General features: G+C 37.6%; 1 protein-coding gene across 7 annotated transcripts in view; it reads left to right on the forward strand.

Moving 5' to 3' along the window:
- Positions 1-25,067, forward strand: part of KIF6 (kinesin family member 6) — a 153,901-nt gene that overhangs the window by 96,466 nt on the left and 32,368 nt on the right. For all 7 annotated transcript variants that reach the window (XM_040060541.2, XM_040060534.1, XM_040060536.2 and 4 more), the window contains one exon: positions 4,771-4,826. In XM_040060541.2, coding sequence (XP_039916475.1) covers positions 4,771-4,826 — 56 coding nt within the window. The remainder of the gene's footprint in view (positions 1-4,770; positions 4,827-25,067) is intronic.

Consider the following 25,067-nt stretch of genomic DNA (forward strand, 5'->3'; position numbering starts at 1 on the left):
TACATTTTGTGCTGGTAGCTCACTTTGAGCGCTGGGTGTCAGGAGCCTGAGGCAAGAGGCCTTGAACTGGCACTAATCCATCTCATAACAAAGGACACAGACAACTGTGGTTCCAGCCAGGTGGACAGACACTTAGAGACACAGTCGGAGTCAGTGCCTCAGGATGAAGAGCAGAGACTTCCATGGTCTTAGACTGCAAGGGTATAAAAATCCAGGGTTTTCTTTGTTCAGGGTCCCTCCTCAGAGGCACCAGCTCAAGGTGTTATCTTGCTGTTGCATCACGATTAAATTATTTTAAGGACCCAAGCATCTGAGTTTCTTCTGTGGGAAACTTGAGGTTGAGCCAGTAAAAAAACGTTATCTGACTGTGGTAAGTGCAGGGAGTCAGGCAGTGGACTTGTTGGTTCACTGGAGCCACTCACTGCAAAGGGGCTTTGGTCCTAGCTCAGGTGAGGAGAGTGTAACTCGTTTTGGCTAAAAACAGGGTTACTTTTTTGTAGTAGCCATGAGGGGGCAGAGCCTGGAGCCGTATGGGCGTAACCAAGACCCTATTGTTATTCAGTACCATCTTATTTCATGGCCAGAGGCAGAGGAAAAGGATGCTGTCTCATTTCAGAAAAGAGCTTGGGGGAAGTGTGGCAGAGAGAGTGGTGGGGTAATACTGGTCCCAGCTGAAGGGACCCCACTTTGGGTGGCATGATTGTGGTTGGGTCAAGCTCCAAACTTTCTCTTTTTGTACACTTACATTGTGAATATTTGTGCTGTAATTATTAATTTTCTTATTTCTTTCCTGTTTCCAGTAAATTGCTCTCGTCTCAAATTGAAACTTTTGCCTTCTGTGCTTTTAGTTGGAGGGGAAGCAAATGGAAGTGTGTTTTTTTTCGTGGGACTCCTAAATTGGGGAATACTATTCCCAAACCATTCTGGCACAATTCCCTACACAGGAATTACTATACTCTTCCTAGGTTATCCGTTTGTGCTTCTACTGCCTGTGCATTTCCTGCTTGTACTTTAGATTGATTTGCAGGTCTCAACTCAGCCATGCTGGTCTCATGCCTTCCTTGCTTGATTTCTTGCTCCTGGGGATTGTGAGTTTTTACACTTCATGGAAAACATTCTAAAAGACCTACCAACTTTATTCCATTCCGTTGTCCCTGAAGGCAGTTTTCCAGGTGATCCTATTGACTAAATCCTTGAAGAGCTGGAAGTTTGCTTCCCTAAAACTGAGGGGCCCAACTTTACTCTTCCCCTTACCCATATCCCTCTGGACTGTGAACTCCACCAACACATGGCCACAGCAGCCCAGGCTGCCTCCAGTCTTGACATCTCCAATTAGCTCATTACTTTGCTGACCAGTTGGTCCAGTATCACCTCCCTGTGGTAAGGCTGTCTATTACCTTGCTTAAGAAGTTATCCTCCCTGCAGTTCAGGAGTCTCTTTGATTGCCTACTGCTTGTCATGCTATTTTTCAGAAAATGCTGATGTGTTTGAAGTCCTCCAGGTGGACAAGAGCCAGTAAGTGCAATGTCTCCATTAGCTGGAGCATGAAGGCCTCATAAATAGACTCCCCTTGATCAGGCATCCTGTAGTAGATGCTAACCACTCAGTCTCAGATTCCTACCCATCAGCTATCAGCCTGCAGATAACTTGTTCAGAGACAGCTCTTTACGCCCAGTTCACCTCTTGGTTTAGAGAGCAACTGCTCCACCTCTCCTTCTCACTTGTCTCTTCTGACAACCTGTAGCCATTGGTAGGCACACTGAGGTTATGTATTTGCCCCACCAAGTTTCAGAAATGGCAACTAGATCATAGTTTTCTAGCAGTGTAGTGACTTCCAGCTTCTTTTGTCTGATGCCCACGCAGCATGCATAAAGGCACCTCAGTTGTTGGCTGCTCCATCTTCTCAGAAGAACACACTTTAACTCCTTTGAAGTATTTCCTTGGTGTTCCCCTGTTGGCTCCTATTGCCTCAGAAGCCCCTGGCACATCCCAGTAAGACATCAAGTGTGCACTCTGTCAGTCTTACATTATTGAATGGTAAACTGTCTGTGAGCCTACTTGGAAGTTTCACTGTGAAGGTCACAACTGTTGCTTGGGCTGTGAAATAATTCATACAGATGTGACTATACATGGTCAGACATATAAAATATGTATGATTGTATTTTTTCTGTAACTACTGGTGTAAAAGTGATCAAAAGCAGTCAGCTAATTAAATCAGATACTGAAAAGCATTTGTTTAGCTTTTTTTTATTTTATATATATATATATATATAAAAGAAAAAATCTTGTTTTGAGTAAAACTTTCACCTACTATACGTCAGAGCTCTTTACAGGTACAATAGCTTATACTGTAACTCAGTAATGTCTCTGAATTTAAAAAGTGGAAAAAATGATATAGTCAAAGATAATTTAAGTGCAGCTAAATTGATTCAATTTCCTTTCAATTCAAGTTGCCTATGGGAAGTGCTTTGTAAGATAGAAAATGTGATCTTCTACAGCTTTACAACAATTCTTTTTAATTTTTCTTCCATACATTAATAGCGGCTTCCCTGCTTTAAAGAAACCACCCTGTGTTTATACCCAGACAGAATCAAATTTCTACAATTTGGACTTTCTATACTTGACTTTCAGAGAACTTAATAGTATCCTATTTCTTAATGCAATCATGTTCTCTTAAGATTGTTTCTCTGAAGAGGCAAAAAATGCATCCCATTTTCTGGTGAAATATGCTACCAAGCAATCTTTCCAGCTGAGCCACTCCAATGTAGTATTGCATACTGGATGAAGCTTCTAAATCTCATCTTAGTCAATATTTCCAGTAGTAAAATTCTACTGAGCTTACAGATGTGATGTAGATCTAGTTTCATTTTTGTTGTTCTCCATTATTTTTTTCCATTTTCTTCTTTTCTTGCTTTCTGTTTTTTAGCTGGTTGACAGCTATCTTGTATTTTCAGTACCTGTGGGCAAGTTTCATGGAAAGGATGAGTTTCACTTGGGTCACTTGTTGTTGTAATTTCTAATAATTTAAAACAAGTGAATAATCATTTAATTCGCTGAATGTCTCCCTCATTAGCCAGCCTCTGAGTCTGTCTTGGTTTACAGAATGAGTTAGAGATTTGTTTTCCAGGATGTTTATATTTTAATTATTGCCATTTGCATTCAAAGATTGACATCTATGCCAAAATGCTTTTTCCACTAAAATTAGTGACTAAATTCACTCTGGGGTTTCATATGGAGTATTTATCTTGTAAGTAATAGAAGCCATGATTTGGCAATTTCAGCCTTTCTGTTGAGTGGTTTCCATGTAAGATATACATGAAGTTTTTTCAGCTAACAACATAATTGTTTGCTCATCACTATCCATAGTAATATCACCTTAATGCTAGATAATGCCACTTTTTTTTTTTTTTTTTTTTTTTTTTTTTTTTTTTTTTTTTTTTAATTAAAGAAGTATTGGAAATAGCTTTTCCCCATTCAGTTTTACACTCAAGTCTTGTGTATTTACCTGACTAATTTTGTTTCACTAGGATTCATAGTCACAGATGGAATCTGTTGATATGTCATAAATTGCAGTTTTTTGTTATTGTGCTGGTTTGTAAACTATGGTGTTTGAAAAACAGATGCACGACCTATTCAGCTATTGGCAGTAACCTATGAATAAAGGCTGGATAAATAGCTGACTTTAACTTTTCCAGATAAATCTCTCTGTGAACATGAATCAGAGTCAATAGCCAACATGAGATTTGTCTCAGATTTTATAAGTAACAAGTAATTGATGAACTTACTATGGGACCTGAAGGAAAGAAGGAGAGAGATGCTTCAGAGCTTCTTCACTTTGATATTTATGCAATCCTTAATGGCTGCTCGGGGCTCTAAGTTAACCCCAGTAGAAAAAGCTTTTCTAAAGTCTAACAGAAGCCTCAGTGGCTTCCACCTTTTTTCATCTAAGAAAGAGTAAGTGCTCAACAACCCTCCACCATCAGCCATTTAGCCTTGTGGAATTCCGCCTTGAAAGCAAACGTTTGCAAGCAGATACCAACTTAGGCACTTGAAATTCTAACTTGTTCCAGTCTTATGGAATTTTTCACATCCCACCTTTGTAGTGAGAAGCCGTATTTGTTTACTCTGTTTTGACATCTTTTGGGTTAGACAGAAGTACAATTTGTGGATTTCTTCAATTACTTTCTCTAGATCAAGATTCTTCTAGATGGTTTCTCTTAGACCAAACAATCTCTCCTGATGGAAAATTGTTTCCATTTAGTTCTACTTACAAATTAAAAAATAGTACTAAGTGCGGTGGTTCTTTAGAGAGACCCAGATGACCACTGATGGCAAAAGGAAAGGGCCTGCTCTTTGTCCGGGGGGGGAATTATAGCTTTATTTGGTCCAGAGCTCCTTCAGCTCCTTTCCCGTCCCCGTTCTGATGCCAAAGAGACTGAGCCCTCCCCCGTCCTGGGGCTTTTTCCCAGGAGGGATGGGCCCAGAGGCAGGGGCAAGCCACTACCCAATCCGGGATAAGGTGGGAGTGGAACAGAGTTGGGTTACATTCCAGTGTAGGGGATGGGCACGGCGGAGCAGGGACAAACCACGTGATACCGCTTCCAGGGGTAACAGGGAAGAAAACATTACAAATCCAATATAAAAATGAAACACAATATAAACTAAATTAACACACTGTAACATAAGAGTATTTCTGTATTTTATCATGATAAATTTTTGAAACAAGTTGTTCTTTAAAATAATTCTGTATCATTATGCTTGATTTGACAGGTTTGATGAAGCTAAATGCCTTGGAGAGAAATTAAATGAAGTGAGAAATAAAATAAGTGAGTATATTTTAACTTCATTTTATGTTTTTGGCTGATAAAATGATAGAATTCAAATATATGGGAGGAGATTCTAGTTTCTAAAAGAAAAAAGTCAATGCATTGCTAAGACTTCCAATAAGGTAAGCTGTAAGCTGATGATAGCAGTAATAATTTTATGTACAAGTTTTGATTATTTCAAATAGTATAATGTAAAAACCAGCTCCCTTCTTTATTTGCCAGGATGTCTGAAATTTATGAAAAAGAAAAGTTAAGGCAATAGCATGATATTTTAAAATTTTATTTTGGAATAAAAGGGTCCAAAATCGTCATTTGAACGTTTCATACCTACAGATTAATCATTGTATTTATCCATAAATATATATGACTTCTGATAAAAGATTACCACTCTGCACTTTGTACAGATTAATTAGAGCAATTTTGAGGAGTGCTTCTGTTTGGTGGGGAGTTTCATCATTTTTTTGCTTTAAGGCCCCAACAGCATATGTTTGGTATCCAGTTTCAGATTGTTCAATGTCAAAAATCACCCATAGATCTATTCAACCCCAAGGCAGGTCTTACATGATCCTCCTAGAAGCCTTTGATATGTTTCTAGTTGATTTGGAGTTCTGTTGATTCCAAAATTGGAGGCTGTCCAGGAGTTCTGACAAATATTTAACAGTTTTTTCTGTCCCTGAAGTTCTTGTTGATCAGGTCAATATCCTCCATTTTGCACACATTGAAGTGAGCCATGTCTCTTCAACCTTTCAGATACAGGCTGTGAGGGACCAGATTGAAAGGTAATCTGGCATCCAGGGCAAGTGGTGTAGATCTTGCTCTTATTTTTTACCTCCTCCTTCTTTGGATGGCACCAAAATAGACATGGACAATGAAGTCATTATCATCACTTCACGTCTTTGAACAGCAGTTGACTTCTGGGAAGGGACAACTATCTCACAACACAGCTGCCAATGCTCTGTAATTACACCATAGCCATGATTATATTCTCTGTGGTCATGAATGATAACTACTGCCAGATTCCCCTCCCAATCACCTTTGGGTATACCACAAGTCCCTCAGGGATTTTATGCAGTATATTTAAATTATGCCAGGTATGCAGAAAGCCTCAGCTGAGTTGGCAATGTGTTTTCAAACCACAGCACAATTGATGTTTGGAATAGATCCAAAAGCACAGACATCAGGTGCTGAGCCCTACTGCAGAAGTTTTCTGGATATTTGGTTATTTCTGTAAGGCATGACACTGGAATTCACCTGTCTTCTTTCAGTAGGGTAATTTGCCTCTGTCAGGCTGGCCAGAACAGAAATGTCAGTACAGAACCTGTGCATGGATATTCATAGATTGACCCATGCAAGAAGAATTTCAATATCTGCCTTGCTACTATGGGTCTCTGTAGTATCTATATAAACTCACTTAACTCCTGCCACGTAGGCTTTTTATTGTGGCAAACTTGGAAAAGCAAGTTAAACACACTGTGGAGGACTATTTTTCCTCTGTTGCCATCTTGAAATACACGTTGTCCTGCAACCCTTCTGTCTCTTAGATTTGCTCATCTATGTTATACCCAAGAAATTCCTTAGCCTAAATAAGGTGTAACCAAAAGTCAGCCCTGTCAAGATTCTTTCTCTTATGGAACTTGAAATGACTTTTAGAGCAGGAACAGTGAACACCAGCAATAAGCAGCTACACACAAGCACATCGTTCTAAGTATTTGGGGTTGCAACTGTGCTGCTTGAAAACAAGAGCCTAGCAGCCACCCTAAATGCATCTTTCACCGGGGAAAGAACAAATGTTTGGAGGGTATGGGAGGCAGTAAAAGAATCAGTAGGACACAGGCGAGTCCTGAAGGCACCACTTGCAGTGTCATACTAGGACAAGACTTGTGTGATTTCTAGGTCCCTTGAAATTTGAATCTCTCAGAAATAAGGTAACAACGCAATGTAGGCATCATCTCTCAAGATCATGTTTCCATGGTTTGCTTCAAAGTCTAGAAGAAGTCCCTGGTTTGGACTGCATTGCTGTGGGTTTTTCCTCAGTAAGTTAGGCAAAACTTCTGATAGCTATAGTGCAGTAGAGTATGGATGTAGCTGCAATTAAAAACATCTGTTTAAAACTTGCTTTCAGTTAAGTTCTTCAGTGTTAAGAATGAAACAGTGAAGTATATCTGGGAAACATGAGTGGTACAACAGTATATGTAAACTAAAAACCAAACTGATCCCTTGAATAAAACAAGCAGCTGTGTAACAAATCAGTAGTGTTGCACTGAACTTGACGATGCTTACATGCCTCCTGTAGAAAACTTTAATATATAGTAGACCACATGATTGTTGAAAAATTCCTTTAAGAATCAAGCTAGAAGTGTCTCCATAGTTCTATGAAAAATTGCACAAAGCACATTTTGGTCTTGTTTTGGTATATAAGTGTAGGTACAAGTAAAGCATTTTCAAATTAAAAATTAATTTTCTTACTCTCTTTTTTTATTATTTTGGTAGCAAAATGGGAAAATAGTGTTTTCATAGAATTTTTACTCTAGTTCTACTGTATAAGCAAGAAACTCTATCCATGTTGTATCCATTTATAGTTATCTATATCCTGATCGATGCAGATTATGCAGATGTAACTACTTTGTGGATGGTTTTAAACACTGATGTCTGAGGCTTAAATGTGATCATACTGTAAATTCCTTGTTTTAATTCTTTCTGTGTAACACTCTGCAGCACGTGAAAATTAGCACTCTGGTGAATACAAATATTACATTTTATTCATCTGTCCTTTCCTCCTGTCCAGCTATGTTTAGAATATATTTGTTAATGTATCTACCTATAAGCACCTCCTAAGAAGTATTAAAATTTTGTATCCAGCTCAGTTTAGTCAATTCAATTACACTACCTTATACAGTTTTTTCATGGAGCATTTTTTTCAGTTAAGTCTGTTTCATCATAACAGTCATACTCAGAAGTTCATTAAAGATTTTAAGTTTACTAACCTGCCAAATTTTTACTTGAAATGTGATATGAAAAATAAGAGTCATCTGCGGCCTGCAACTAGATCTTTAATTTACTTTTATCGTTGTTTTGGTTTCCTTAAGCATTCCTGGCTGCCTTGTTGTGCACAATCAAGAACAGATCCCATCAATATCAGTTTCCATTATTTCTAAGTTACTCTTAATAGTATAAAACTATGCACCACTGAGGCCATAATAATCCATTTCATGCAGTCTGATTATATTTTGAGATAGTGACAGCAGCATCCGGCTGTAACTTTTATGTCATAAATACCCTTTCATTCTGACTTTGGAAATATTAGTGTTTTGCAGTGAAAAGTACACACAATACTCCAAGCCCTTCTCAATTACACTAGCATTTCAAAAACATCAGGAAATTAGGGCTGTAAAAAGAAATTTGCAGTAGGATTTTCTTGGCAGGCTTTTGTAGATGTTACTGCTTGCACAAAAAGATTAAGGAAAACCCTGTCTAGATGTAAGGTGGATTTCAAGTGTGGAATTACTATAATATCAGAAATTAGGTATTTTGACAAGCATGCCTCTTTGCTACTATACCACTTAGTCCTGGATTCTGACACATTTTGTGTTTAATAGAAGTACAGAGATTTGGGGTTTTTTTGAAAAATAAAATTTCTTAGATTTGTCATTATGCTTACTTTTCACAATGACCTCCTAGAAGTAAGAGGATCAATTTTATTGAGGATGAAAATTGTCTTTTTCTGATACTTGAGAAAAAAGAAAAAGAGGGTAGTGTTTTTAAGTCAGAGTCATTTTAGTGACACAGTTTGTTGCATTATGAAACTGAACTCTATATAGACACAAATAAAGGAACAGAGGGCTTTGGTGCAAGAATTCAGGGGCAATTCTTTTTGCAAGTCAATATTGCATAAGTACACCATAAAAAAGCAGAGAGATGGTATAGATTTTGAACATGTAGACATGTCTGGATTTGTTTGAGTGAACTATTCAGAATTGTTTACATATGACTGGAGAATGTACTCAAGGACTGGCCTTTAAAAGACAAATGCAAAAAAACCAACATGAGTGAAACTGGAAAAAAATAACTGAGAGGCCAGGAAATAATGAGAACTCTGTAACCAGCGTAGGAGAAGTGGAAAGTGGGCCAGCACTGACACAAAGTACATTTTTGCCTCTCTAGTCCGACATTAAGAACTTTCAAAGTGTATATTTTGCTCGCTAAAAAAAGAGGTTTCTTTTCTTGGGGAAAAAAGTGCTGTGTGACTGCATGCGTTTTGTATTGTGTCATTTGCAGAGAGTTAGGGTGTCTAACAAGAACTGTAGTTCCTTTTGGTATTACTGAAGAAGACAATGAAGGAAATTTGAAGCTTAAGGTTTTATTTCAAAATAGTGAAGAAAATTTCTCATTGCAAAAATTTGAGTGATTGTGCCTAGCACATTGTGGTGAGTCAACCTCAGCTGACTATCTAGTAGCTCTCTCACATCCCTTCCTCAAAAGAATAGGGAGGAAAAGAAGGAAGAAAAAAGTTCTGGGTTGAGATAAAGAGGACATGACTTACTAACTACCAAGTGAAACAGACTGAAGTAGGAGAAAATTAGTTTAATTTATTGCCAATTAAATAATGCTGTATGGTGAGAAGCAAAGATGAAACTTCTGAAATAAAAATTTCTCCCCTTATCAGGGCTAGGAGGAGGGTATTTTCCTAGGATGCTATTATCACCAAGGTGGTTTTACACTATTACTGCAAACATTCTGTGTCAAAGTCCTTACTCTGACAGTAAGGTTTACTCTACATTTGAACAAACTGTAAAACATTAAATAACAAAAAGACCCAACTGCTGCTGCATTAATCAAAGAGTGTGTTGGGGGAATTACCACTTCTATTTTCAGTGTAAATGAAGCTGATATATTCATTCAGAATTTCACCATGAAAAAAAAGTTTCCTATATGCAAGAATATGCTGTGTGTTAGAAGCATTTAAGAGTAGTAAAGATTTCCAGTTCACTCTTACAAATGTCTGACTATTTTGGGTTATTTTTACCACTATTAGATTTAGTTTTTTCCTAGAGGAAAAAAAGCATACTAAATGGTATTTAATGCCTAGAGGGAAGCAGCTGTTGTTTTTAGTCTGTCCAGAAATCAGCTAACATTATGATTGAAGCTGGGAGAGGAAGGGCAAACTCATGTGGGAGTAATAACTGTGTGAGGAAACAGGCACTCTCGGAATGAAAAAGGGTAGGTGGGTGGATTATGTGCACATGATGTTGATGGTGCATCTATACCCACAAGAATGCTGAACTGTTGCACTGCTCTGCCTCATTTCAGGCTTTGGTTTTTGTGCACAGGACCGTAGAATACCAAAGCAAATTATGATCTTTAGTGACAGCAGGTTCTAGTATTGAAAGCAAGGTTATTAAAGAGTCCTCATTTAATTTGCTTCTAAATTATTCAAGTAATGTTCATATGTATCACAGTTAATGACATGCTACACTGAAATGGTGAGGATGGAGGAGACCAAGGACAAGATATATCAGTGCTCAAAGATAATATTGATTCTGGTTCGCTAGCTTGTGTGTCACACTGTTATTTCTGTGAATGCACAGTAGATGTTAAACCTACTGCAAACCTAATTAATATAAAATCAGAATTTTATTAATCTTTTTCTCTTTGTGCAAGATTCTATGTATGTATACATAAAAATCAATCTTGTTACTGTCACTCTTCCTCCCAATGTGGATGAGCCAAGAAGACCTACATTAAACTCCAAAGCAAGAATATTTAACACAAGGATTTTTTTTTACACCTATACAACTTTAAGAAGGGAACTTATAGCAGCATTTTTGCTCAGAGAAGAAAAGAAATAAGATAGATGAATTTAAGTTTTTTTAGGTAGAGGTGGTCTGAGAGCACTTTGTTGTTTGTGGTGTAAATCTACATTGTTGTATCTTCACATGCAGGCAATAAGTTACTTGGAAAAAGAAGGATCAGCTAGTTAAGAACTAGAATATCAAGGCTGATCCTAGGAATGCTACACATATTTTAAGGCATGATTATATAAGCTGAAAGAATTGAGGGAAGTAATGCATGAGCAAATAGCATTTTTAAAACATTTGCTGAAAAAGTATCTGTACTTTGGAAGGATGGAATTTCTCTGTTAAAGAAAAGTTCTATGCTTTACATGGAACCTAGATGAAATGAAAAAGCTGTGATGATATGCTATACAAAAAGAAAAGCCATCAAAATCAATGAACTGCTTTCTTAAAGCTCAGTAATATTGGTAGTATTATCTATTGCTTTACAGTAATCTAAATGTTCTGAGTTACAGACATTAACTTACTGGACGTTGTTTCAGCCATGAAGTGAGAAATTATTGTGTTTTGAAATGCATTCCATTCTTTAGTGTAATATTCTGAGATACTTATTCTTTTATGGAAATAAACATTGTGACTTCCTAGTTGCTGATTTAATTCACTGTTCTAGTGTAATTCCAGAAACTATTGAGTACTTATGAAAAATTATATGTGCTCAGCAAATTTTACTGGAAATGAGTAGTGTAGAAGAAAAATTGCAAGATCTGGTTTAAAAAGGGATTGAGAAACTTCAAGAAGAAAGATTACATTCCACAAAAATAATGTTCAAATGAGATGCAAACAACTCATAAAGAAAATAATTCTGTATGCAGATTTAATGAGCAGATAATAATGTCATTCCACAGCATTTCATTCTTCAGGTAGCTTGTATTCTCAAGCAGAGACCTTTAGAATCCATGGAACTTGAAATCTTGAAATCCTCACTAAGGAAATACCCTAGCTGAGGTCAGTTAGAGTTCTTACTTGTATAAGGATTGAAAAGAAGATTCTGAAAATATTTCCACATTTATCTTAATTGTTTTAGTTGATCAAGGGCAACAAGCATTAGCTACAGATTCATAGAATCATTGAATGGTTTGGATGGAAAGAGACCTTAGAGGTCATCCAGTTCCATCCCTCCTGCCACGGGCAGGGTCACCTTCCACTTGAGCAGGTTGCTCTGAGCCCAGTCCCACAAAGTGCAAATGGGCACTCATTGCAGCACATGCTGTACAGCTCACCCAGCACATTCTCTATCAGATGTGCTGTGTGTGACTTCTCCAAAGCCTGTTCGGTGTCAGGCTGTATGCATCATGTTTTGTGTGTCCAGCATCCCTAGCTGGATTGCTCAGTACCTGAAAAATTCCAGTCAGATCAGCGATCTAGAAGAAGCTGAAACAGTAGTTTATCATGAGAAGTAGATTTGACAAGAATGCATCAACATAGACTTCAGGCTCTCTGAGTAAAAAAAGCCTGCCTGCCTGCTTCTTCACCACTTCTGTTCTGCACTGGGATATATATAAAATTAAAGCAATACACATAGTTTCCACTGATTTCTTTTCTCCTGGAATGCTGCCTGTATGTTGCAGATGTCCTCTGTCACTTAAGAGAGTCAGTCTTGGAATCAGGACACAAGCTGTATCAGAAAACAGTACACAAACGTTTCTTCCAAACATCATCTCAGACGTGTAACTGTGCTTCTCAGGTGTGTGACTATGTTGCTTACTCCTGAGGGATGGCACTTATGCCTAACAGAACAAAGCATATTAGCTCTGCAAAACCTGTAGCCATCTGTGAGAAAAACAGAAGAGAAAACAGGCCATGGGGACAAACAGTCCCCCAGATGTAATTTCCCAGCTGAGATGTTATTCAATGTGGCCCAGTGCCTAGAAGCCCCAGTCTGTTTCTGATCTGCAGGTCAGTTTCAAAGCAGTTTTGTAATAAACGAGGCATGTTTATGTGTCCACCAAAAATAGCAGTAGCTGTTAAAGCTGAGGCCATTCAGCATGGCTGACACAGTCTTCAGATTCTTTCTCCTTAATTTCTTGGCCCAACTGTTTGGCCACTAAATGCTGAAAAAATAAAGTTCCTATGTGTGTTTGTTTTGGATAAATATCTGAGCATTGTGCCATTATGACAGAAGTTTTCAAATCTATTTTTTTAAATGTTGCATTTTGATTTTTGAAAGCAAGGAATTGAAAACACAGAAAAACAGCTGAGTTTCTAAAGATTTTATTTCTTTACTTTGTCATCGCCTACAGTTTCTTCTTTGTTAGAAATGCAATTTACTTTGCTTTGCAGGATGTTACATCTTATTTTTCTGATTGGTTGAAAATCCTTCAGTTTTAACATATTTCCTTCTTTCCATGATGAAATATAGCTTACTTTAATCCTGATTCTGTTCAGGTTCTTTTTCTACCACTTCAGACATGATTTCTATGGCCTAGTTAACCAGTGATCTGTAGAGCATAATCTAAAATGGTGTGGTCTTTCACAGTGTCTTCTGGAAGATCTCTCTCAAGGCAGAATAGGTGTCATGACTTTCACACAGGCCTGGCAAGTAATTACCACATGGTAACTGGTCACTATCCTCTTGGAGTAGACTCAATGCTGTGATGCATATTTCCACAACCAGTTTTCTTGTCCTTCAAGCAGAGAGCTGGATCATAATGTAAAGCAGAGTGATGGGAATGTATTTTTCTTTCTTGCTAGCACTTCAGTGAAAGGCTCATGTTAATGATTTTTTGTTTGCTTGCTTCTTCACAGTGTTCACAGTGAGAATAATCAATTAACCACTTTGCTTGTAATCAACAGATCATATTTTCATTCACATGAAAATTTTTTTTAGAATCTCAAAAGTCTCTGCCAAGTGAGCAAGGCTTAAATTGTCTTGAAGTAGTACAGTTATGTTTGCTGAGTGTAATTCTAAACCTATGACTAGGCAATTTGTGATATAATAATGCTTTTAGCTGAATGAAGAGTCCCCAGAAAGCTGGAAGATATGCAAAAAGGAGGAAAAGAAAACAAAACTATAAAGTCTATGAAAAAAAGCCTGTAAAGTGTTATTATCCCTTTCTGAAAACAGCAGAGAAAGTCTGTCTTTGCTATACTTACGGTAGGCATTGTACATGTTAGAGGTACAAACCCTAAGCAGAGCAGGAAAAATCAGCGTTTTCCAAGGCTGAGGATCAAGATACAAGGGAGGTGACAAAAAGGAAGATGTGGGGGAGAAATGTTGGGGCAGCTCCATGCTCCTCTTGGCATGCTTGTTGTAGTTGCAGTGTCCCTGGAGCTCTGGGTTTTGTGGCTTTTTCAAGTCTAACCCTAAGTGGAGCAGAAAAATTAGAATTTTTCAGGGTGAATTTCTGTTTTGTGGGTGGTGCCAAAGTGTGACGGGAGCAATGTTGGGGTTGACACGTCTTTTTTAGTTGCAGTATCCATGGACTTCAAGGCTCTGTGGTTTTCTCAATGCCAACTCTAAGCACAACACTAACCCTAAATGGAGCAGCAAAAGCAGCTTCTTGCCTAGGTGCCCAGGATATCGATTGGCAAGAAGAAAGCAGTTGAGGGAGCAATCTTTGGGAAATGGGGTGTTCCTTTTTCTAAATACAATGCTCTGAAACCTACCAAAATGATACCTACTAAAACCTAAGGGAATGAAGTCAAAAAAAGAGACAGGAGAGAAAATTCATGAAAAGAAATGAGGAAAAAAAAAAAGTAATAAATTGCAAAACAAAGAGAAAACAATAAAATAGCATGGGGTGACATAAAGGACAGAGAAATAAACCAAACTCTGCTGAATTAATCCTCATTGAAATCACAAGAATTCTTCATTTCAGGAACAGAAATGAAATCTTGAAAATAGAAAAGAAAGTGGTGCAAACCCTCTGGAGATATGATATGATCTGATAAAATGAAAAAAAAAAAAAATTATAAATGGTGTGACTACAAGAAAGTGGATAGGGATGAAATGAAGCACAGTGAAAAGGACCAAAACTTTAAAAAATTATTCTTACTGAAATTCCAAAATCAGGAAACAAAGTCAAATAAAAAGACAAATAAAGACATGGATGAAATTAAATGCCTAATAGAAAAAAAAAAAAAAAAAAAAAAAAAAAAAAAAAAAAAAAGTCACCAAAGAGAAAGCAATAAAAGGGCTTGAGATCCCATGAAGTACAGGGAATTGGGCAAAACCTTGCTAAATTAATTCCTCATTAAAAACGCAAGATTTAATTTCCTTTCCCCTCCCTTATCAGGAAAATTTTCTTTCAGGAAAAAGAATCAATTTCTTTGTGGTCCTTCCATTTGACATTGTTCCTTGATTTTGGGGATTTCGGTAAGGTTAATTTAAGCAAGTTTTGGTCTTTTTCACTGCACTCCATGGCATCCCATGCAATTTGATTTTTTCCCTTTGGTGAAGTGTTTTTTTATTGGGCACGTCATTTCATCAATACCCTCTCCTGTATTTCATTTGGGTTTGTTCCCTGGTTTTGGGATTTCATTATGGTTAATTTTGGCAAGTTTTGGTCCTTTTCATTGTACCTCATTTCATGCCAATCCATTTTCTTGTAGTCACTCCATTTCCAAATTTCCTTATTTTTTTTTCAATTGCATTTTATTTGATAGTATCTCCTTTTCTGAGTGTTTGTAATTTTTCCTGCTGAAATTAACATTTCTTTAATGACAAAATCTGGTAATGAAATCAAACTATAAGATAGAATAAGATATTTTTAAAAAACATGCCTGACTAAAAAAAAAAACCTTCACCAAAGGGAAAACAATCAAATGGCATGGGATGCCATGAAGTGCAGGGAAAGGAATCAAAGCTTGCCAAATTGATCTTCATTGAAACAGCAAGATTTCATTTATTTTCTAGAAAGGAAAAATTTCCTTTCCAGAAAGGAATTGAAATCATGAACATAGAGAAGAAATTGTAACCAACGCTGTGGAAGGAAGATATGATGAAAAACATTTTGTTTTTTCAAGCCTTACACTAATTTTGGCAGAATAGATGAGCATTTTTGTAGCCACAGATACCCAGCACATGTATATTTTCATGGGGTGAAGTGCAGAGGGAGAAATTTTAGGGTAGTGCTGTGCTCCCCTTGGCATGCCTTTTCCTCTGCAGTGTCTCTGATTTCTGGACTTCTCATTTTTCTCTACTTTAACCCTAAGTATAACCCTAAGGAGAGCAGTAAAATCAGGCTTATTGTGAGGCTGAGACGTCCAGCACGTGGGTGGTGCAGGCTCTCTCCCATCAGAGCTACACCCAGGTTTATGTCAGCGGTGACAGGGATGTCTGTTCTGCTGCTGCTGCACCACGGTCATGCTTCGGCTGTTTTCAAAGAGAGGGACACGTCATGGTTCTATCTTCATCATTCCTTAGCTGGTGTGGGATTTTTTTTATCTGATCTGGTAGAAATGAGACTGGCAAGAGAACCGGGCAGTTCTAGTAGCTTTGTTGTAGCCTTTTTCTTTTTTCCTGCTCCTCCTTATAAGAAGAGGATACCATCTTTGGTAATACAGTCTTTGCAGCAGCACTCAGCAAACTTATTTCAGAAGGTAGAAGTCTTTTGGCTTCAGGGGGCAATGTATATGTTGATGGCAATGCTAAATATCGTCCATTGTTTCAGAGTGCTTGCATGTGTTTGTTTTTACTTTCAAACAATAGGCAATGCCTGAGGGTTAGAGTGCATATGCTGAATGGGTCCCCAGAATGAGAAAACGTGATTTGTCAAATGACTTATTCAGAAAATACCAAACTGAATGAACTCATTTGAACAACTCTATTATGCTCCCCTGGTGTGCTATTCTTTAAACAGAAGAACCTTATTAGTGTAACAGTCACCCCAGGCCCAAGATGTTAATGTTTTCCTTGGCTCTGAGTTGGAATGTACGTATGTAGGAAACATTTTCATTTTCTAATTATTACAAATGATGTTCTGTTCTTTACAAACAGAACGATTTTCAGGGGGAGAAGTTATTCTCAGGAAGAAACCAAGTAAACATTTTTTACTTAAGGTTTCACTAGAATAACTAAAACAAATTGAGCAGGCTCATTGGATTTAATCAAGCCATGATTATAAACTTGGAAAAATAGTAACAGATTTTCTGCCTGTAAACTGTCCTTTGACTGAAAATAGATAGTCAATGCTAGATTGCTACTCTGCATTTTGCTGGTTTTTTAGGCTATTTATTAGGCTTTAGTATGTTCTTATGTCAATCTATTAAATTTGCTTTTTTAAAGAACAAATGCTAGGTGATAATTGATGGTATATTATGAGGTGTGTGTGTTAAATCCTACAATCTTTTGTACAAAAAGTTTTTCTTGATCACAGAATCACAGATTATACTGACTTGGAAGGGTCCCATCAGGATTATTGAGTGCAACTCCTGGCCCTGCACAGGACAACCCCAAGAGTGACACCATTTGCCTGAGAGCATTGTCCTCTGTGAGCATTAAACTCTGTGAGGTTTGATGCTGTGACCACCGCCCTGGGGAGCCTGTTCCCGTGCCCAGCCACCCTCTGGGTGAAGTAACTTTTCCTGATATCCAACCTAAACCTTTCCCGTTGTTGTGCTCCCAGGACATGCTTGGTCCTCCTGGCTGCCAGGGCACTGTTCAAGTCACCATAGACCAAGACCCGAGGTCCCTCTCTGCAGCACTTCTCTCCAGCCTCTCATTCCCTGCTATATACAGACAACCAGGTTTGCCCCATTCCAGGTGCAGAATCCAGCACTTTCCCTTGTTTAACTTCATCTAGTAGGTGATTGCCCATCTCTCTAACTTGTCGAGGTCTCTCTGCAGGGCCTCTCTGCCCTCAAGGGAGTCAACAGCTCATCCCAATTTAGTGTCATCAGTAAACTTAGTATTCCCTCAAGTCCCATATCCGAGTCATGTATGTCTTTAGTATTGGATGGCCAGAGATTTTAACAGTGGAAAATCAAACCTTCCAGTTTCAGAGAAGTAGACCTCAGCTTAGTCAGAGTAGTACTGTTCAAGAGTGATATTCCTTCCTGAGCATAGAAATAGAAATTTGTTTTTCATAGTATCTTGTGGTTCATTTACACATCTGTACATCATTCATGCAGACTTGTAGCATAGCCATACAGACCTACACATACTAAAAGACAATAGCTGTTTTTTTCTAATCAAACTTGTTCCTAAATCAGTGATGTCACTACAGCTGTTTGTGAATATTGCAGAAAGAATGCAAACAACAGCAGATAGCTGTAATACGAAGATTTTGTCACACACTTTATTTAAGGCTGAGGGAAAATGCTTGTTTGGAACTGATTACATACATCATTATACCAGTTATATATAATCAGGTTGTGTTTTAAATTGCTGAGCAATTCAAGAAACAGACTTAGGCTTATCCAGAACAGTGAATATATGCTGTATCTTCACAGGAAGCTCTTTCAGATTTTTCTGGGTTGCTAGCCTGTATCTGACACTCGAGGAGTCACTTCTCAAAGGTTTGGTACATATATTACAAGTAAATGTGCATCAAAAAGTGTGTCATACACTCATTCTTACTCTGACTTGTTTCCATCACCCTGAAATGTTTATATGCATGGCCTCAAAACATGGTAGCATATCTAATCAGCTTCAGCATTATAATATTTTTTATTTATTTTATTTTAAATTTTGTGTCATATCTGTCAGATTCTTAACATCAGTCTGTCTCATCTGACCAGAAGTCACAGAGCAGTATGTACTCAATTCCTTGGGTAAAAGCAAAATTTTAAGTTTCTGAAGCAAAAGTATATAGTGAGCTCTGGAACTCTATATTTGATTTTATGTTGGACAGCCCTGGCCAGAAGAAATATCACAAAATGAAACTGGGCATCAAATTGTTGCATAGAAATTACAAAGCCATGAAAGCAGTATTGTAACAGAAAATAACCATGTTCATCTGAAACTTGGATATAGTCACTCTCTGAAAAAATAATAACTGAGACCAATGTATCATTACCAGAAAACTTTGGGGGTAAAATCATTTGGTTTTGACTTTGCTTGTTTGTGCTTTTAAGTACCCTTTATTTATTTTTAATCCTTCTTAAATTTGCATATTTGAAAATGTGAAAAGGATAGGAGCTGTATACAAAGCTATTTCTCTGACTATTTTCCTTATTCTTTCTCTTCATATTAATTTCTAAAAAAATAATCTTAAGAGATAAGCTGAATTTAGTCATATGAGCATCCAGAGCACTAAATTCACAGATTACGGCTCCTTATCCATATGGCATTGCTTTTCAATCATGCTTTTTGGACCAGCTTAATATTTAATTCAGGAACAAATAGATGTGATAAACAACAGAACAACAGTTTCCAGATGTGCATAATTTCTGTTTCTTTTATAGCATATGAAGATAGATAAACAGAATACTTGTTCTCTTTGGACAATACTTAAAATAGCACTTTGGCATCTAAGATATAGCTTAAGTGAAATTTAGGTAGCTAAAGTCAGGAGAGCTATCCAGGAAAATAAAACCAAATAAATCCCCCCCCCCAAAAACTGTTCACTTTATTTCCTGAATGCAACAAACTGCCATTGCTACAGCACATAGAGAAATACTGCTTTATTGGCTGAGCTGCCTATCCCCTCCCCATGGAGTATCCAGACATAGTGTGTACTTCTGCTCAAGTCCCTTGGAGTGTGCTTGCTGCTAAATGTCCTTGCTTGGCTAAAAATGCCTGGTCAGGAATAAGTAGTGAGGGGAACCTTACAACATGAAAACAAAGGTCCAAGCATTTTTTTAAAATTCAGAAAGCATCCAGGTTCTGATTTCCAGTTTCAAGGAGATGCTGAGCTGCAATCCAGAGCCCTTAGTGGTTTATGTTGGTTATCCTAGATGTCCCAGTGTTGAATATCTGTATTTTTAGAAAAAGTGTTGAAGTGTTCCTTTGGGAACATAGTACATAGAGGAAGGTAGAGGTCCAGAATGAAGGCAGCGGGAAAATAAAATCAATTTCTCTTATAGTTTTGCTGTTTAACCTTTTCAAAGCTGGTTTTTGTTCTTCAGCAGCCAGAATGTATGAAAGGCTATTAGGAAGGGGAAAAAAAAAAAAAAACAGGGATGTGGATGCTGTGGAAATGAAGGCCAAACAATAAACAGTTGCAGGAATGTCCTTCAATCAGAAAGTGTAAGTCATCATCATCCTGTGAGGGAAAAAAAGCAATTTGGCTACAATTAACATAAACATGAAGAAAAAGGGGAGGAGACTTAATATGGAGGTTAGAAGTAAGTGCATAGAAATGGGTTGAGAGTTTAGAGGACTGTATATTGAGTAGCTCAATGAACCACAAGATGACAGTCCATCGTTTAACCAATCACCATCTCTTCAACTACACCTTAGTACTCAGTTGTTCCTTGAATGCCCTCTGGATGGTAACTCCACCACCTCCCTGGACATTGCATCCCAATGCCTGAACACCCTCCCAGTGAAGAAATTCTTCCTGAGAAGTCAAGTACATTGTCATCCTATAGCAATGGCTGGCAGAGACTGCTATCTCATAAGCTTTCTGTCCGTAGATTTGATCATGTTTAAAGTGTTAAATGTGTCAATAAAATCTGTTATTGTCTCAACTGAGTATGGCAAGGAAGGGAACATGCCCCAGTCAGAAATTTCAAAGAATAATCTCAAAATGTGTAGTATCCTACACCATAGTAAAATGTATCCATTTGAATCTGGGATATTTAAATTCCAAGGAAGGAGATTATGTTGGGAAAACTGTGTATTTCCATGTGCACTTGGTAATGTGCTGAGCTTAAGCTATGGTTCGCAGCTATGAATTTGTGGAAGTCAGGGTTGTGCTTCAAATGCTGAACTTGTTGTCCTTCCTGGGAGCTCTGACTGATGAGTTCTATTAAATCCCATCAATTTCCTTGCTCCCAGTGCTCTGGCCCATCTTTTTGCTGGCAGTTACTTTCTCCAATCCTTTTTTCCGAGCTGGCAAAAGAGAGTGTTTACTTGTATTTCAGAAAATGTAGTTGAGTTGATGATAGTGTGTCAGCTTAAATTGCTGGTGTGCTTGTGCTGATGTTCCAAATTCTGGAGCTAGAGCAGCCAGAACATGGGCATACATTTCCTTCTACCTCCTCTGCTGTGGGGCAGTGACCTTTGACAGCAAACTTTGGGATAGAGGGAAGGGGAAGGGAAGAGGAGAAAGGAGAGGCAGTAAAATCTTAAACCACTGCAGAAGGCAGAAATTTGCTGCAGCAGGTTATACTCTACAGTATGTTACCTGAGGTATTGTCATCCATATATTTTTAATGTTGATAAGGGCTATATTTCATACCTGGAAAAATGCGTGTGCATCAGAGAGGCCATGAGTATTGTAATAGTATGTTTTCCTTCCTGATGCCACAAAGGGCTTTCTGAAAATGAGAAGCTATCAAATTATATGGGATTTCGCCAACCATGTATTCCAAAATAAAGCATTTCCATCAGACAAAGTGTTGAGCCAGTTGACTAATGCAGACTACTTTGTCCTAATAGAGCCAACTGACATGTTTTTGCCATTGGAGAAGGACAAAGTTTGAAAAGCAAATTCAGCATTTGTCCCAAATATTTATCTGGGTCAATGAAAGGCTGAATGGTTTATTTGTTCTTAGTGCTGCAGGATTTTGCATTAAAACAGAATACTTTCTTTTATTCCATTAATTTCCTTGTCAGATACTTTTTATCATAGAGTGTGTTCTCATACAATTTCATCACCAGATTTTAAAAATATCACATCTGGTAAGATTTCCTATAACTATCTCTGTTTGATCTTCTCAGTTTGAGAAATTGTTCCATTTGAATATCTACACTAGGGTTCAATGTCTCCTACTTTCAGGAATACTTTGTAAGCTGTTACAACTCTAACCTCAAGTGTAGTGAAAAATATATCTATACAAGGCTCATGGAAGTTACGTGATTGTTCCTCTATTTGTCTGAGTGATTATTTGCTGAATACGCATCTTTACTTTCTGCTCATTCAGCAGGACTTCTTACCTGATTTGAGTGGATGCATGCAACTTCATGAATCAGATTTAACAGTTCCAGAGTCTTGAGCTGGTCTTCATAGTTGGGTGGTACTGAGTCCAACAGCAAATACAGGGGTATTGCATTACAAAAAACCCCCCTTCTTATTTCCCATCATGGTTTAAGCCTAGCTGTCAGAAAAAGCACCACACAGCCACTTGCTCGCCCCCCCTCTGGCAGGACTGAGGAAAGAACCAGAAAAGTAAAAGTAAGAAAACTCATAGGTTGCTGTAAAGACAGTTTAATGGGTAAAGCAAAATCTGTGTGTAAAGCAAAGCAGAATAAAGAATTCCTTCACTCCCTATTGGCAGCCAGGTGTTCAGCCACCTCCAGGAAAGCAGGGTCCCTTCATTCCTAATAGTGACTTAGGAAGACAAATACCATCACTCCAAATGCTTCTGCTTCATTCTTGTTCCCTCTAGCCTTTTTTAACTAAACATGATGCCACATGGTGTAAAATATCCCTTTTGTCCATTGGTGTCAGCTGTCCCAGCTGTGTTCCATCGCAGCTTCTTGTGCATTCCCAATCTATTGACTGGCGTGGCAGTGTGAGAAACAGGAAAAAAATAAACCAACATCTAATACCATATAGCATGATTAGGGACCCAAAATCCCTGGAGAGTGAACTCCAGGAACCAGATGCCCTGGATGCATAAGAGAATGTTCTGCTAGATAATTTATGTAACACCAAAAATCATTTAAAAATTAAGAAAGTGAAATATACAGGATCCTGTTTGAGGTGTGAAGATTTCAGGATCTCCATGATGAAAGGATATATCAAGACATAATGCAGGCTTGGAAAATGTAAATTAATAGAAAATACTAAAGAAAATGAGATAAGAAGTCATTGACAAAAGCTTTAGCCTGTCAGTTCTTGAGTTAGTGATCTTTGAAACCTTAAAATAGTATTATATTGAAGATCTAATAAAACATAAGACAAGTTTTAAAACCTGTAATGTGGACCCAAACAAAACAAAAGAAGTTTTTTAAATCAGTGGGGTTTCTTTTAATTGTAACATATTCCCTTTTGTATTGTCCCAAAGCACATGCTTCAGGTCAAAGCATTCCTTGTCTGTAATACATTGGCAGATACTTTCAGATCCTTGAAACAGTCTGGAACAATGCAAAGACAAGAAGTTAAAGGACAGCCATATTATTCAAGTTATGTATTCTGTCATATTTAGTCACCATATGGGATACTTTCCTCTGCTTTATATCACTCTTAATTAGATTTCTCTATTCCATTTTGTCTTCTCCATCTCCCTTCTTGCTTTTGTCTCCTGTCACAAAGCCAAAGTTCTTTGTTACCAGCTCATCTCTTTTCCATACCTACATGTCTCCAGAAATGCAGGCCAAAACCAACAGATTTATCATAGCCTTAATGACAGCTGGCTGCATGCTGAGTGAATTCTTAAATTCCACAAAACTACTTTTCTTGCCAAAACCTGTAGAGTTGCAGCAGTCAACATTTTATTGGGACCGTTATCTCCAGATGAAGAATGACTCTGCTGGAAAAAATTATTTAGTATCAGCTACAGACCTATTTTTAGCTTCTTGTTTGGTGAAACTTCAGAAAATATAATTAGCCATATGTTGAGAGATGTTCTCCACATCTTAAATTCAATTTTTGCAAACCACATTTAAGCACTACCTCGTCCACAACTTTACACTTGGAATTAGAAGACATGATGGGTTTCTTTATGAGAATGTGATTCTTTGTATTTCTTTGGGTACATATCTCTGTTTATGAAGATTGTAGAACCGGCAGTAGTTAAGACCAAAATCTTCCTTTTGTTTACATGGGAAGATTTGTGCAGGTAACAGTACTGAAATAATCCTCTACTTCCATCACTTATGAACTTCAAGCCTAGCACTGGGGCAATGGTGTTCTCAGAAGCAGAAAAGTAGGGCAGGTCAGAAACACTCATTCTCCCTCACAAGTATTTATAGTGAAAACAAAACAAGGCAACTTTAATCAAAAACATACACAGAAAATCTCAAGGGCTTATCAAAAATAAGAGCTTCTAAGTGAAAACAATTTTTTTCCCAAATGAAATCTAAACAAACTGTCAAATTTCAAATTGGATTAAAACAAACTGAAAGATTAAATCATATCTGGATGGCTAAGTCTTCGTATGGAATTACAGTCAGATGCCTCATGATACCACCATGTCCCCCAAATCAGAACTCATGTTTGGCCTACCTTTCCCATAATACAATTTCAATTTCTCTTCAGAAAGTTTTCTGGGAAATTAAGTTCAGTTTTTGCTGCCCTGAAAAGCCAGTTTGGATTATGTGAATTGGATAAATGTCACCTTTCTACTTCTATTTAAAGAAAAAATAATTTAAAAACCTCTTATTTGCTAGAAGAAAGCTAAGGCTGGAATCTAATTTTTCTAGCCAATGGTTTTCTAGTTTTCTTTAGTTCCTCTCTGATTACAGGTGGTCTGATTCAAACTTCTCATTCTTTCACAAAGTTGCCAAATAGAAAGTTTTCTTGCGGCATCATGGTGTGTGTAATGGATGGAGCAGAAGTGTACAAAGGCTGGAATGAAAGGAGAGAGGAACACTTGAACAGTTTCACACTGCTGAAAGGTCTGACACAGTTCGCAATGCAAGTAGAGCTCCTGCAGCCTCTGTGGTTTCTATCTCAGCTGTGCTCAGAGTAAACTCTTTGTAATAGAAAGTCAAGCCTCTTGGCTATAATCATTTAAAACCCAGTCACACTGTTCTTGTGTTTCCACATATTTGTATTGATTGCAAGCTGTTGTCTATATGCTTGGTCTTACTCTCATCAGCTTGTTTGGCATATTTTTTTCGGTTGACCTCACTGCCGCTTGAAACGCAAAGCATTTAGATTGCTGATGATCTGTTTCTGGCAAGGTTAAAGAAGGAGATATGACACCATTTATTGACAAGACTGAGAACCATATGTCACCCTTATTTTCACGTGGCTCTTGATGAAAAGCCTGTTGTCCCTACTGGAACCATTTTTTCAACAGTGGTTTTGCAGCTCACTGTGCTTTAGAGAGTTTCTGAGCCCTTCTACAAAGATAAATGTATTGATTGTTTCTGAGGCACCTCTGTTAATGGTAGTCTGTTGAGATGAGTGTCAAGATTTCTACAAATTTTTTCATGGCTGTCTCATGGCTCAATATTGAATAACATCACACTGTATGAAACAGTGCAATAGAATACAGGGATCTAAATAGTCAGAATAGCAAAAAGCAATTTGAGAAAAAAATAGCACATTTAATCACATTTCATTGAGTAGGGAAATCAACTGAGTTGCTTTATATAGCTTTCAAAACACAAATAACATCAATGCTGATCATTCAACCAGGTTTTATCAGTAAAAATTAGTAATCAATGGCA

Source organism: Hirundo rustica, chromosome 3 (genome assembly GCF_015227805.2).
Source record: "Hirundo rustica isolate bHirRus1 chromosome 3, bHirRus1.pri.v3, whole genome shotgun sequence".
NCBI classification, from domain to species: Eukaryota; Metazoa; Chordata; class Aves; order Passeriformes; family Hirundinidae; genus Hirundo; species Hirundo rustica.